Genomic DNA, 14861 nt, shown 5'->3' on the forward strand with positions numbered 1-14861 from the left:
TGACCCAAAAGTATCCTCATAACAAAGGTGATTCTGTTTCTAAGACAGTGATTTATAATAATCAATCTTCATAGAGGACAGGATAGGAGAGACTATGCCATGTAAACATCTGTCTATTCTATCTAAATATATTGACTGAGGGGGTGTGGTGGCGCAGTGGGTTGGACTGGGTCCTGCTCTCTGGTGGGTCTGGGGTTCGAGTCCCGCTTGGGGTGCCTTGTGATGGACTGGCGTCCCGTCCTGGGTGTGTCCCCCCCCCCCCCCAATCTTACGCCCTGTGTTGCCGGGTTAGGCTCCGGTTCCCCGTGACCCCCTCTGGGACAAGCAGGTCAGAAAATGTGTGTGTGTGTGTAAATTGACTGATATAGCAGCATTTGGAGGTGAAACTTGAAAACATATTGATATTATTGGAACTCATAAGTCAGACCATCTAGTAAGACAGACTTAGCTACAACTCCCACCCCAGACCATTCTTTCATAAATGCAAAATGCGGAATTCTTTCTGAGAACATGTCAGCGTGAAATGCCTTGTGAGAAGCGGTCTCCTTGGACTCCAAACGCCTAGATCTCCACTGATTTAGTCAGTCTGTAAGAAAAGCAATGCATGGCACAGGTTGCAGAAAAAACTAACACGACATAATGGTGACAGGAGTGTTTATTGAGATATTTTACACACCCCCAGCCCCCAAACACATTTTTTTATACAAACACACGCTGTCCCTCTAATCCACCCCGCTCTCCACTACACGTTCTTCTGAATGTGCAGCCAACAAAATGTGCGCGTTTGTGTCTCGAATCATAGATTACCTCTTTACAAAGATACGTTATAATTTGTTTAAAGAAAAAAAACACTTGGTTCACAGATACGCATATTGCCAGGGTTGTGCTTTCTTGTTCTTCATCGGTATAATAAGGAATAGTACATGTCAGTTTCCAAATGGGTTTGATAGTTGCGTAGAGGTACAGAATATGATCAGATATTGGGGTTCCAATTACTTTTGTCATATTGTGAGAGATATTAGACTACAGATGCTCTAAATGCACAACTTAAATTATTTGCTAAGCTACCAAGAGACCTGTGAAAGGAACGCTGCTCAAAATGCCCCTAAACGTAAGCGATGTGACGTTTAAGTGGAAACTGCATCTTGAACTTAGTAAAATCAAGCTCAGTCTTCTGTAAGAAAAATAAAAAATTTTGCATCTTACTATGAATGCAACGCGGCTAGAGAAGGTAAGTCATTTTATAAAATCCGTTCAGATGTGGAAACCACTCGAATCAGCAAGATGGTACTGTTTACTGCGTTTACCGTCTGTCCATACATTTCTTACTCTGCCTTTGGTGGTTTTCATATTGACCGTTTCTCCGTTGTAATTTAGTTTTCAGATGAGTCTTCGCACACCTTTCTAATTTGTGTGCATAACCCCTTGGCCACATTCAAAGAAATGCACCTATCGACATTGATCACTGAAAGAAGTTAATGGCAAAATAATAAAAAAAAAAAAAAAAACATGATATTTCACAAAAGTAGTCGGAGTCTTGTGTATATAAACATCAAAACCTAGAGATAACGCACAAAGTATTTCCTGTGTCCCTCTCATAACCTTGTTATCCCCTGTCCCTTATTGTATCTGCCCTCTGGTCTCAGCGATGCTCTGAGTGTGGCTGCGTGTGTGCCTCTGTTCGCCCGTGTGTCATTGTAGATGCATGCTGTCAGTTCTCCGCTCTTCTCAGAGAAGAGCACAGAAGAACTTCTTCTCCCGGAACGGGTTTTCGGACGTGGGAACAGGGGTGATGAGGGGGTCTTCGCAGGCATGAGCATCACAGTAGGCCATCAGGTCTGCGGCAGCCTTTGACACCTATACGGTGGTGACCATTGTCAAACATGTCAAGATCACAGTTGTGAAGATCAACAAAATCCTCGAAGGGTAAATTTACAGTTTACAATAGCAGTAAATTTGCACTCATAGAAATATGCGAAATTGTGGTTACACCGCTGCATTCCGGAGCTTATGTTCATGTTTCACATAGTGAGAAGCAAAGCATTGTTATATCACCTGGAATTTTGCATATGCCTTGTTTTTATTTATGTTTCGTTGTATTTGAATAGGGGGGTGCGGTGGCGCAGTGGGTTGGACCAGGTCCTGCTTTCCGGTGGGTCTGGGGTTCAAGTCCCGCTTGGGGTGCCTTGCGATGGACTGGCGTCCTGTCCTGGGTGTGTCCCCTCCCCCTCTGGCCTTACGCCCTGTGTTGCTGGGTAGGCTCCGGTTCCCCGTGACCCTGTATGGGACAAGCGGTTCTGAAAATGTGTGTGTGTGTGTGTGTGTGTGTGTGTGTGTGTGTGTGTGTATTTGAATACGTTACATGGTGGCACAGCGAGTAGCACTGTCGCTTCAAAACACCTGGGCTGTTTGGGCCCGAGTTTAAATCCAGTTTAATAGGTGTCGCGTCTACACATCCTCCCAGTGTCTGTAGAAATTTCCTCTGGGTGCTCTGGTTCCCTCCCACAGTATAAAGACACTGTTCCAGGTTGACTGGTGACTCTAAATTGCCCAAGACTGCGACTGTGTGCGTGTGTGTGTGTGTGTCACTACCCTGGCACAGACTGGAGCTGCATCCAGGGTGTACACCTACTGGCCTAACTCACAGTGATCTCGGGATTGACCAGGATAGCCACAGCAAGAATTAATTAAATTAAATAATTTTACACACATTTTCTGAACCGCTTGTCCCATACGGGGTCGCGGGGAGCCGGAGCTTAACCCGGCAACACAGCACGCAAGGCCAGAGGGGAAGGGGACACACCCAGGATGGGACGCCAGGCCGTAGGAAGGCACCCCAAGCGGGACTCGAACCCCAGACCCACCGGAGAGCAGGACCCGGTCGAACCCACTGCGCCACCTCTAAATAATTTTAGAGAAATTAAAATAATTGAATTAAAATAATTTTATAAAATTCTGGCTAAATATTTTTAAAAACAGTGATTTGGTTCCAAGCCCGTGTCCTTGTCCTCTATGCCACTTGCTATCTCACACAGAGCAAAAACAGGTCTTTAACATAACACATTTTCAATACAGTACAATACGAGATTATATTAGGTGAACAACACCAAAAAGTATCTGATATTCCTCTTCTTAACTAACCGGTTGCTATTTCCGTGCTTTTTAAAACGTGCTCATTGCTAATACGGAACAATCACCGTAAGAACGCCATCCGAAGAAAGAACTAATGAATGATGTAAACTGAATTTGACTCATGTGAGGCCCAGAGCCCGTGTCTCACCTTGATCCGGCCCATGCTGGCTTCAATCTTCAGTTGCTCCACCAGCTTCCTGGCCTGGCCAACACTCATGTTGCTGTTCACGGGGGTGTCTCCTTTCATCCTGACACACAAGTACGCACTCTTTGAGACACGTGGGGACGCTTACGTGGGGCGTCACCGGGTACCCCGGCTTAAGAGACAATTAACAGACAAATTTTGTGGCTATTTCATCTTATCCAGAAATTCTCATATATTCTCTGGGACAAATACACAGCAGTGTAATCATTCGAAACTGTATCTCCTTTAACTGTGATGTGTGAGTATGAGTGTAAGTCATGTCACGGTTCATGTGTCCATCGGGTTCGATGCATGAGGAATATGATTGGTGTTATTATGCCAGGGGAAGAAAATGTAGAATTTGTTGAGAAATTTTCAAGGCTGAACACTAAATACGCTCAAAAATCACAACATATCCTTCGGGTTTAACCTGGAAATTTACACAGGATACGAAACGAATCTGTAAATTATAACGTAGGTGTTATTTGACTCGGTAGGTGTGATTTTCTGCATTATTTATTAAATAATATGTTATCATAAGCACTTTATGTAGAGCACAGAGTATGTTCATTGGCCTATATTTCCATCATTGGTGTGATTGGCCCTGTATACTATTTTACTTATGGTATATGAATATTTGTCGTTGCTTTGTATGTCTACAAATGGACTTTTTTTACAACAGGATCTTCACACTGGAGATATATGTTATTTCTCATAAATCCATTTATTGCAAAGCCACTTGAATTTGTTTTGGAACTTCAATGGTTCCTATCTATCCAGTAAAGAAGTGTGTTCAACATATTCTTGCCTCAGATTTCTCCATCTGTTTCTCCAGGGACAGTTACACTGGTGTCACTTTTCCATCGTACTAAAAGTCCTCTGTCCTAGAAAACCTTTCTTCAGAGATTCATAAAAATAGAAATGTGGCATGGCACTCAAATATTTTCCAGTGAAAGGATTTAACCTGTTTTACTATTTGTGTTATGTATCTTTATATGGTATAGCAATTTTACAAATCGCATATCAAAAATTTTATCTCCGTATAGCAAATTCAATTTAATTCCTTGGTTTCTTTCTTTGGGGGTGCGGTGGCGCAGTGGGTTGGACCGCAGTCCTACTCTCCGGTGGGTCTGGGGTTCGAGTCCCGCTTGGGGTGCCTTGTGATGGACTGGCGTCCCGTCCTGGGTGCGTCCCCTTCCCCCTCCGGCCTTACGCCCTGTGTTGCCGGGTAGGCTCCGGTTCCCCGTGACCCCGTAAGGGACGAGCGGTTCTGAAAATGTGTGTGTGTGTGTGTGTGTGTGTGTGTGTGTGTGTGTGTGTGTGTGTGTGTGTGTGTGTGTTTCTTTCTTTTTACGATTAATTTTGTAATGGATATTTTGAACTGGGACATAACTAGGTTTCCAAGTGTATAAGCATTCTAAATGATATATTTCCACCTTTTAGCCCAAGAGAGTGTCCTCAGGTTCTGACCAGCGTGACTATCGTATTGCTGATGAGAATGAGTGATTCTGAGCTATGATATGTCCATACTGTACGCAGATGTAGCTCTTCCAGATGTCTGAATGTGAAATTCCCATCCTAGTTATAAAAGTAACATACAATCACAGGGTCAAGCGGAATTAAGAGCAAGTTAAAAGTCGCATTAAACAAATAAAAGAATCGCTTCACGCCGCCCACCTTGAGTGAACAACGTCGTATTTGAACTCTACACCTTGGCCCATGTGTGGACATAACAGTCAAAGCAGACAGGCAAACAGAGAGGAAAATACAGCTGCAAATAGAACGTAGGGTTTGATGGATTTTGATCCTCAAGGCTGTAAATCTGAATGCAGAAACACACCCTCATATATAGAGCAATAGTGTGACAAAGAGGAGAAATGAAAGAAAAAATGGAGGGATGGTCGAAGGTAGGAAAAGGCAAGTCCATAGAGGTGTGACAGCTTTCCTGGACTCTCGGTCTGGGGGGGGGGGCTCTCGTTTGTTTCCTCTCTCCTTCTCGTCCTCTCACTTACCCTTGTTGTCTTCCTCTCCCGGTGCAATCTCTCCCTCTCTCCTTTTCTCTCTCCCTCTCTCCTTCGGCGTCTCTCTCGTGGTGTCTGAGGTTCCAGTAAAGCCGGACCCCACCCTCATAGACAGTGTGGATGCTACACCATTCAATACACTCCAGCGCACTGCAGGTCTGCTATGTACAGTGTGTCACAGTGGACTCCCCTCTCAGGCTAATGGAACGTGCCAAATGGTCAGTGTAGAGCTGCATCATACTCATTTTCTTGAGCGAGCCGGACTGGGATGTACCAACTCCGAGGTCTGCGTCGTGGGTAACGCGGGATGTGGGTGGAAGCCAGTACCACTCCTCAGCCAAAATCGTCTCTCCCGAAAAGGATCCATGCTTGAAAATCGTTAATCATTTAAATGCCGAATGGAATATAGTTAGAGGGGGAAAGGAGAAATGCAGTATGTATATAGGAAATCTGGATGGAGTGAAAAAGAGGACTATTACTCAAAAGTAGGTGAATGATGAAAAGAAGCTGAGAGCTGAAGAGCTTCATGTCTGTTGATGTATTCTGCGGCGTTACTGTAAATCTCTCTTCTAATGTGTGCATACACTGGAAGCAGAATGGGTTTGTTAGAAGCGCTGTCTGTCATTCGCTTGAATCACTTACCCCATCCCCTTGCCCCCTGCCGTTTCCATGGAAACAGCTGCCATTTTTCCCTCCCCCTTTGTCTTTGACAGTACCGCTGCCTCTGTCCTTAACCTCTTTTCTGCTCACGCGCTTCCTCTTTTTTGCAGTCACGTGTTTCAGAACATTTTCTCATGCCAGACACAAACTTATTCAAGAATTGTACAGAGCTACACACAATCGTTCAACGTATATCATCTTGAAAGCACACCTAGGTTTTACAGAAAATCAGATTAAATGCAAATTACCACGTAAATTATGCATTACTGTGTGTGAATGAAGGGATTTGTGTGTGACGGTCTGTATATCTATATTGTATACTGTAAATATTTCCAAGAAAGAGTGATTATAGGTGTAATTTGGGAAAACACAAGTCTTACTTGCCTGCCTGGGTGGGTCTACATAAGCAACATCTCTTTTCAAATTGCTATTTCTCGCCCAAGACAGGAGCGTATGACATATTTTAAATATGTTTGGAACTTTTTTAATATTCATGGGAACACATAGTCTAAATATTCCACCGATCACTCAGTAAGAGTTTGCGAGATGTGCGGCTGTAGGCCGGAAAAGCGCGGCGGCGGGGTCGTCGTCGTAATTGTGAAAACGCGCGTGACGGCACGCAAGGGAATTGAGCGGAAGAAGGTCTAAAGTCCCAGTTCGGCCGCCGTAGCTTCACTCTCTCCGCTGCTCGTCGCGAGGACGAGTTGCCCTCGGAAGGACGTGTGTAGATGCGCTGTGCATAGACTTGCTTTGTGTAACCGAACAACATTGTCAACGACAACGGTGAGGAGAATAGGAGGTGAGTTGGCTGGAGGAGTCGGTCTCTGCCTAAAATTGTCCTCTTTTTTTTTTCATTTTGCGACATTAACTTTTCCTGTCACCTTGGCGTCTTTGTCTCGTCTCGTGGACATCGCATCCTCTCCTCCAGTCTCCTGAGGCAGCGCTCTCTCTGTAATTTAACAAGACAAGTGCTCTTTCTCTTTGCTGACGATGTCTTTAAGCTAGCTGTGATATTAATTTAAATTTGTGTTTATTGCTAATTTTTAAAATGACAAGTGACAAGTTTTATATTCAGCTTTAAAATAAAGTTAGCTGGTGGTGTAGTTATTTGGAATTCGCGTCGTGTGACGTCACAATCTCGTTCCGTTCTCTCGTGTTTTTCTCGTGGTTAGAGCTGCTGTCTCTCGCACTGGAAGGAGCCAGGTTCGAATCCCACCTCCAGCTGTAGTACCCTTGAACAAGGTACTTACCATAAATTTCTCCAGTAAAGTTACCCAGCTGTATAATAATAAAATGGGTAAATATTGTAAGTTGGCACAGCGTATAGCGCAGCTGCGTGTCACAGCACGTGACCTGGTGCTATGAGAGGATGTGGGTTCGATCCCCACTGTGTGGGTTTTCTTTCGGTGCTCTGGTTTCCTCCCACAGTCCAAAGACATGCTGTCCAGGTTCATCCATAGTGTGTGAGTGACAGAGAGGGTGTGTTCCACTGATGTATGGATGAGTGATCCATTGTAAGTAGTGTATCTAGTAGTGTAAGTCACCACGGTGAAGGTGTGTGGACTGATAACCCCACAAAGAGTTCATTGGAAGTCCCTTTGGAGAAAAGCGTATGCTAAATAAATAAATGTAAGTGTAAATTTATCCACTGATACACCGAGGCATTCCAGCTGTATGGTGCTACAGCAGAAGTGGGGCTTGAACCCAGAACCTTTAGACTGTGAGACAGCAGCCCTAGTCAGATCACTGCATGATATGCTTGCTGTGCTTGTCGTGTGCATTTATCTTTATAATTTGGTGAAAAATGGGTATTCATGGAGCCGTGTCACTTTTAAAAAGGAGTATTTATAAATGAGTGTGGTTTATGGTTTTACTTCTCTTCCTTGACCGTGTTGGTCTCTATGTCATTAAAGAGTCTTTATTTGGTGTCATAACATGATTTCACACAAACTTGGTGTGTCTCTATACTGGTCTCTTTTCCGAGAAACACTCGGTAGAGCACATTGTCAGAACTGTTATGAGTTCTGTGTTCACCAGTCATCTGATGTTCAGCGTCACACAGAAACGGTTCGGTGAAACTCATCACTGTTTTTGTTATGTCTGTGGAAAATGGTGGTCTCTCACGTGCCTTCAGATTTTTATCCCATGCACGACAACTGGAATTTCAGTTCAACTTTGTTCAATTCCAGTAATTTTTTATAGAGCACTCTTCTCAGCAGAGTGATGTATTTAAAGTGCCACTCAGTTCACTTCTAAAAAGTTCTCTCATTTGAAATGTAATGTCTCCATCTTATATAAGTTCTTGTGATGGTTTGCTTGTCTCCCACCTCTCTTTAGCAAATTTTTAATAATGTGTCAATAGCCCCTGAATTCATTAAAACAAATATTTACTCTGAGCATACTATACAAGAGAGGAGATGGGGAATTATTTATTCATTTAGCTGATGCTTTTATCCAAAGTGACTTACAGTGTTGATCTGTTTTATAGTTATTTATCCATTTATACAGTTGGGCAATTTTACTGGAACAATCTAGGGTAAGTACCTTGCTCAAGGGTACTGCAGCTGGAGGTGAGATTTAAACCTGCGGCCATTCCGTCCAAAGGCAACAGCTCTAACCACTACACTACCAGTTGTGCACTGCTTTGTCTTTGAGTAAAAACCAAACTCACTATTGTGTCCCCCCCCCCCCCCCCCCTTTTTCTTCAAGGTGAGAGGCAGCTGTTCAAGTGAAACACTGATGGTTGGGACAAAGTATTGTCCAGAAATTCCTGTACTTATACATGATTCTCATTCAATAGTTTGCTCTTAGTTGAAAGAAACCTGTAGACAAGAGCACTTGTAAAGCATTGTATGAGGAGAGAAAAAACTAAACTGCAGTTCTAAGTTAAAAGTAACTCGTAGCAGATAAAGGCTGACTGACTGAAAGATCGGGAAGCACGCGGGCATCAGCGTTTGGCATAGGTGCGTACTGACCTGAGGGGCAGACCGTACCCGCACAACAACGGACACCAGCGGAGAGCCGCAGCGGGGCAGCAGCCTCGCCCAGGAGGAGATGGGGGGTTTGGTTGGACCCACCCTACTGTGGCTGCAGGATGTGGCTGCAGTGGTGCTGCTGCGGACCCGACGTGTCTTTCTGCAGGCTGCCATCCTTCTCTGTGTGCTGGTGCTGCTGCTCTGGGTGGCCATCTTTCTTTATGGCAGCTTCTACTACTCGTATATGCCCACTGCCAGCTTCAGCACCCCAGTGCACTACTACTACAGGTACAGCTGATCATGATCGCTTCTGTACTGTTCGATCTTTCCTCAAAAGCACAGCAACTTTGTATTGACCAGTTAATACTTTTGTGACATTTGAGTCTTAACGTATACAAATGTAGTCGACTTTACGGTTTCACTTTCAGAAGTGATTGTGAACCTCCCAGCTCTACCCTCTGCTCCTTTCCTGTGGCAAATGTCTCCTTCCTGAGGAATAACCGAGACCAGGTGTGTTAAAATGATGTATCCAGAGGGGTTTTGTAAAGGAACATGGACAGGAAATACGTACCTAGCATTACAGAAACAGCAGCTTTTTGAATAGATATTTGAACAGATTCTGAGTTAGGGGCCAAACTCTGTTACACAGAGTAAAAACTGTGGCTCTGAAGATCTGGACTGGTATGCAACTCCCCTTCCAGGTGATGGTATATGGCCAGCCTTATCGAATCTCTCTGGAGCTAGAGATGCCAGAGTCTCTAGCCAACCAGGAGCTGGGTATGTTCATGGTAAAGATGACCTGCTACACCAAGGGGGGACAACCCATTTCTACAGTCGCCCGCTCAGTGAGTACGCTTCTCATTTCTCAGATCAGATCATTCTAGCTTTTTTGCTGTCCCGTGTCTCCCGGTTCCCCGTGTTGCAGTGAGCATGGCTTCTGTCCCAAATCTGCAGTTACCCAGATGAAAAGGAACTGGTCGATTCTAGAGCTACAGTAATGATGGAGAGATGCTATGCCATCCCTCACTGTCCTGTGGCAAACATGGGTGGTTTGTCTCATGACCTGCTCCTTGAGCTTTCTTTGAGGATGGTTTGGATGGTCTGGTTAGCGTTAAAATCTGATTACCAGCAAAAAAAAACTAGCTTGCTAATTCCATTCCTGTAGTTCTGTGTAACTCCTCCCTACCGCCCATATCTCCTCTTTCCTGGTTTTGACTTCTGTCACGTTGTCTTTCCTTCTCCGTTTCCATCACACGAAACCCTCGGTTACTGTCCCTCTCCCCCTTCTCTCAGGTTAGCCAGCTCATCACTTCAGGTTCTCGCACCGTGAGTACACGTTACCCCAGCAGTGACGTACTTGCCTTTCCTGTCCTCCATCCCTGCGCTGTGCCCTTGTGGAGACTGCTCGTTGCCACATCTTTAACCTAACACTCTTTGTCATCGGTGTGTGTGTGGATGTGATGCTGAGCACTTGTTTGCCCGAACCGGTTTGTCTGTCTGGTTGTCCGTAACGCTGAGGTGTGCTGTGACCTGTCCTTTGGCTGAGTCCTCTGCTGTCCCATCAGGCCATGCTGCACTACCGCTCGAGTCTCCTGCAGGCCCTTGGCACTCTGTTCTTCTCCCCACTGCTGCTGTCTGGAATGTCAGAACAGAAGCAGCTTGTCGAAGTGGAGCTTTTCTCTGGCTACAGAGAGAATTCGGTGAGTATTGAATGATCTGTATTTCTAGCCCTGGTTTCCCCGGAGTTACTTTAGTTCTCACTTCCATCTGCTCTTTTGTGCTTAAAGACATCTTTTGGCGAAAGTCCTGTTATTTTTATCTCTTAGAGGGTGTTAATTCCAGGAGTATCTGAGGAATATGTTATTCAAGTCTTAAAATAGTTTTACCTTATTTTTGTGTTGTGTAACCATTATAATAGCAGATGAACATTGCATTTTAACTTGCTATTTTGTAAAGTAGGCGTGCAAACGTAACCCAGAAATAATTTTTTCTTACTGTTATTCTTGACAGTTTAATTTTGTTGAATGAGGTACTGTACATAGTTTGACCTACTCTGTTTTGCTAGTATGTTTATTCTCATAGGTGGTGCATTGCTGAACCTATTGAAATATGAGAGGAGTCCTTTGATATGGATACTATACACATCCTTACTACTTTCACAGCAGACACCCCATACATTGGAATCCCCTTACTGTCCTTGCAGTACCTTCCAACTGTAGGGGCAGTGATAGAGCTCCAGTCTCGGAAAGTCCAGATCTACTCGGCTCAGCTCTGGATCCATGCTCACTTCACTGGCATTAGGTACCGCTTCTGTAGGCAAATGAGTCCTTTATGAATGTTGCAGCAACTTTAAATATAAGTTCATATTTACTATTTGTTTGTTTTCTGTGAGATGTACGCCGCTTTGGAGAAAAGCATCTGCTAAATGAATAAATATAAATGTTTTGTCCTTGAATGTTGAAATTATTGTTGTGCCTACACTACTAGTTGACAGTCCTCTTATTCCTGTCTCATCTATGGCTCCTCTCATCTTTTCCCTCTTCCTGTTGGCTGCTGAATCAACACCTCTGAACACCTTCTTCCCTTACTGTGGTCCTCTTCTCTTCAGGTATCTGCTTTTCAACTTCCCACTGACATCAGCAGTGCTGGGTGTGGCCAGCAACTTTGCTTTCCTGAGTGTCCTGGTGCTCTTCAGCTACCTGCAGTTCATTTGGGGAGGGATCTGGCCTCCAGAGCAGGTCCGAGTCAGGGTGAGTCTCGAATACCGTGACAGACTGCAGGGAAATCATGTAACCCTTTTTTTTTTGGCCATTTGTCCAGTACAGTTCCAGTAATGACAAATGTGGTGTTCTGTGCAGTGTGATGCATTCTGAATCCTGTTGTATCAGCCATCCGCATTTCGAGGGTGTTTTATGATCATGTGGCATTACATTGAGCTTTTCACATTGCATATCTGTAGTCTTTATGGGTTTGTGCGTTATGTGTCCCAGGTCTTGCTGAGAAATGGTGCCCGACCACAGCAAAGAAGAGAAGAAGCCAGGAGACGCATAAGCTACAGTAACCAGTCTTTACATTACATAGAAGCTCACACATCATATATGACCTAGTATTTGTCACAATAAGGGTATATATACACACATCCTTACTGTGATGCTTTCAGAAGGCAGAAATTTTACACAAGATATTTTTGTCCCAAATGTTGATCTGGGACAGCTGGTAGCATAGTGGTTAAAGGTAGTACCTTTGGACCCAAAGGTTGTAGGTTTGAATTTCACCTCCAGCTGTAGTACCCTTGAACAAGGTCCGTCCCGTCCGAACCGCTCGCCCCCATACGGGGCACGGGGGACCGGAGCCTAACCTGGCACACAGGGCGTGAGACCGGAGGGGGAGGGGACACACCCAGGACAGGACTTGAACAAGGTACTTACCCTAAATTACTCAGCTGTATAAATAGGTAGCTTTTAGATTTTAAGTCGCTTTTGAGAAAAGCATCTGCTCAACGAATAAATGTAAATCTGACTGATTATCTGTACAATAGAGTTCATACAGATTTCAAAGTTGTCCCACCCCCTCCTTAGATGTTATTTCTTGATTTCCCAGGAACTATCCTAAATATAATTAAACCTGTTCTGCAGCATGATGTTATGGTAATGTGGCTGGCTTGCATTTTTTGTTTCAGATGAGAAGACTGAGAGGAATGATAGCCCACAGGACCCAGGGACTGGGACGAACACAGAACCACCGGGAAAGGGTAAGAGTGAAGTACTAGAGAAAGCTGGCTTTCGGTGCGGTATGTTATACCTGCTGTCAGATAATCAGTGTGTATCACTTCTGCAAAAAATATATTAAATGAATATACGTGTATAGTGGATTTTGCTGTACTGCTGTTTGTATGCTGTATAGGCGAACTGGATTCTGAAGTCCCAGAGACTATTGGCTCCCTGAACGGACCGGTCAGCTTACAAGATGAAGCTCCAGGTAGGTAGACATTGTTATTGTCGTCATAATGATCAGGTGTCACCCGTAGCATTCTTTTCCATATGAAATGAATTTCTTCAGTGTTCAGTGGCACTGATGGTAAAACTAGCTCTGTTTGTAAGAGCTTTACGAGTGGATGACATTCTAAAAACATGAGAAATGTTAATAGTTACATATTTCATTTAGTGCTTTTGTGTCTATGATGTATTTCTTACCATATTATGGTTTGATGGATTTTGTTTCGGGGTTACAGAAATTAACCCAGTAACTGTAAATAAGCGAACATGTCCAGACTTTCACTAATTGTTCTTGCATTTGATTTCCTTGACTGTATGTCCAACCATTAGATTTCTCCACAGATGACCCTGTTCTGTTAGAAGCCCCCGAGATATTGGACACCACTATGAGTGAGGAAGAGCCTGATGCTGGAGAAGAGGTCGAAGCACAGGGGAGCAGCGAGCAGCAGGAGGACCTCTCAGATTCAGATTCAGCCTCTGCCACTGTCCTGCGTCAACGGCATGGAGCTTGCATGAGCTCTTAAGGCAGGAACCATCAAATATACACAAAAATACATGCCCACTCAGATTTTCAAAAATCTCCATAGGTGCCTTTGTATGCTCTTTCTTGCTCCCTCTTCCTTCACTATATAGGACATACATATGGGGCATGGCAGACACATTGACGCATGTTTGTAAGCAAATGTTTGCAGGTTTAGATCTCCTTAAGGATTCTACCTTTGTACCCTGGGGCAATATATTCTGAATAATCTGGAAATGCCTCACTAAAAATGACGAGCAGTATAAACTGGTGAAATGGAGCATTAAGAGCTATGCATCCACTAATGAAAGAATGTCATTTAAACAGTTTAACTGGAAAAATTAAGTAACTTTCAGATTAATTTTTATGTCATTGCTAAGCATATTAACTTTTTTCTAACACAGAGTCTTTGTCTGCACAATAAAATGACGCAAGCATAAACTCAACACTGCACATCTAGAGCTGTACTGCTACCATTTGTACTAGGTTATCGCATCTCCACTTCCTGTAACACTTCACTTTAACTTTGTAACCTATCACCTCTGTACTCGACTTTAATAAAACTGTATAACTTTTGTCTCTGTTCGTTCTGAAAATGATGAAAGCACAGGAATAATTTAGATTTTAACTACGAACTTGACCGTAAAACTAATTTTTTTTTTTTCCCCTCCAATTTTATTTTTTATACTTTTTTTTTTAAAAATGTTATACTGTGGTAGGTATAATGGGATAGTTCATGAATGTTAGAGTGGTACAGTTGGCAGAGAACTTGACCGGGTAACCTTTATTTAATAATGTGTGATGAAACTCTTTGCCAAAAATAAACCTCTATCAGTATAAAATTTTTCAGCCTGTAAATGGGTTGACTCATTTGTGCATTTCAGTCAGGACTAGTACCTGGAGTACTGTAATTGGATTGTCAAGAGCTGAGGAAAAACACACCATAACAGGAGTCCCACTCCTGCAGTATTACCCTTGATCAAAGTGCTTACAATGAACTGTTACAGTAAGAATACGCTGCTGTATAAATGGGTAAATCATCGCAGTTGCTTGTCTAACATTTAAGTCACCTTTGAGAAATGTGTTACAAAATAAAGAAAAAATATACAGGTGCAGTCTGTGTATTTATCTAAAAGCAATCATGTCATGATAAAACAAAAAACACCCTTAATGAATTCTGCTGCCTAAAGATTTGCCTTTTTCGTCTTTGTTATATCAACTGTTTTTTAATACATATTTTAATATAAATTGTAAAGCAATTCATTTTCTCTGTAAAACACTAACATTGCACATGTTTTGCTTAAAGAAGTGAACCATCATGCATATTATAAATTCCATAAGAAACAGTGTATACAGTTAATTGTAACATACAAG

General features: G+C 43.3%; 2 protein-coding genes across 6 annotated transcripts; one reads left to right on the plus strand and one right to left on the minus strand.

Moving 5' to 3' along the window:
* Nucleotides 1-679: 679 nt before the first annotated feature.
* LOC108925460 (guanine nucleotide-binding protein G(I)/G(S)/G(O) subunit gamma-3-like) lies at nucleotides 680-6576 on the minus strand. 3 transcript variants are annotated; one of them, XM_018737409.2, is made up of 3 exons: nucleotides 6382-6576; nucleotides 3281-3380; nucleotides 680-1857 (listed from the first exon to the last, which is right to left on the minus strand). In XM_018737409.2, exons 2-3 carry the CDS (start codon nucleotides 3377-3379, stop codon nucleotides 1729-1731), a joined length of 228 nt encoding a protein of 75 aa, XP_018592925.1. In that variant the 5' UTR covers nucleotide 3380; nucleotides 6382-6576; the 3' UTR covers nucleotides 680-1728. The 3 variants fall into 3 exon arrangements, with proteins under 3 accessions (XP_018592925.1, XP_018592927.1, XP_018592924.1); XM_018737411.2 differs by having other exon boundaries at nucleotides 6378-6576; XM_018737408.2 differs by lacking the exon at nucleotides 6382-6576 and adding an exon at nucleotides 5329-5539.
* Nucleotides 6577-6665: 89 nt separating this feature from the next.
* LOC108925458 (seipin-like) lies at nucleotides 6666-14663 on the plus strand. 3 transcript variants are annotated; one of them, XM_018737404.2, is made up of 12 exons: nucleotides 6666-6796; nucleotides 8707-9260; nucleotides 9401-9482; nucleotides 9674-9817; nucleotides 10266-10298; nucleotides 10538-10672; nucleotides 11176-11273; nucleotides 11581-11722; nucleotides 11963-12029; nucleotides 12652-12723; nucleotides 12876-12950; nucleotides 13298-14663. In XM_018737404.2, the coding sequence occupies exons 2-12, from the start codon at nucleotides 9052-9054 to the stop codon at nucleotides 13489-13491; spliced, it is 1251 nt and encodes a 416-aa protein (XP_018592920.2). In that variant the 5' UTR covers nucleotides 6666-6796; nucleotides 8707-9051; the 3' UTR covers nucleotides 13492-14663. The 3 variants fall into 3 exon arrangements, with proteins under 3 accessions (XP_018592920.2, XP_018592921.2, XP_018592922.2); XM_018737405.2 differs by having other exon boundaries at nucleotides 13310-14663; XM_018737406.2 differs by lacking the exon at nucleotides 10266-10298.
* Nucleotides 14664-14861: the final 198 nt, after the last annotated feature.

This window comes from Scleropages formosus, chromosome 13 (genome assembly GCF_900964775.1).
Source record: "Scleropages formosus chromosome 13, fSclFor1.1, whole genome shotgun sequence".
NCBI lineage: Eukaryota > Metazoa > Chordata > Actinopteri > Osteoglossiformes > Osteoglossidae > Scleropages > Scleropages formosus.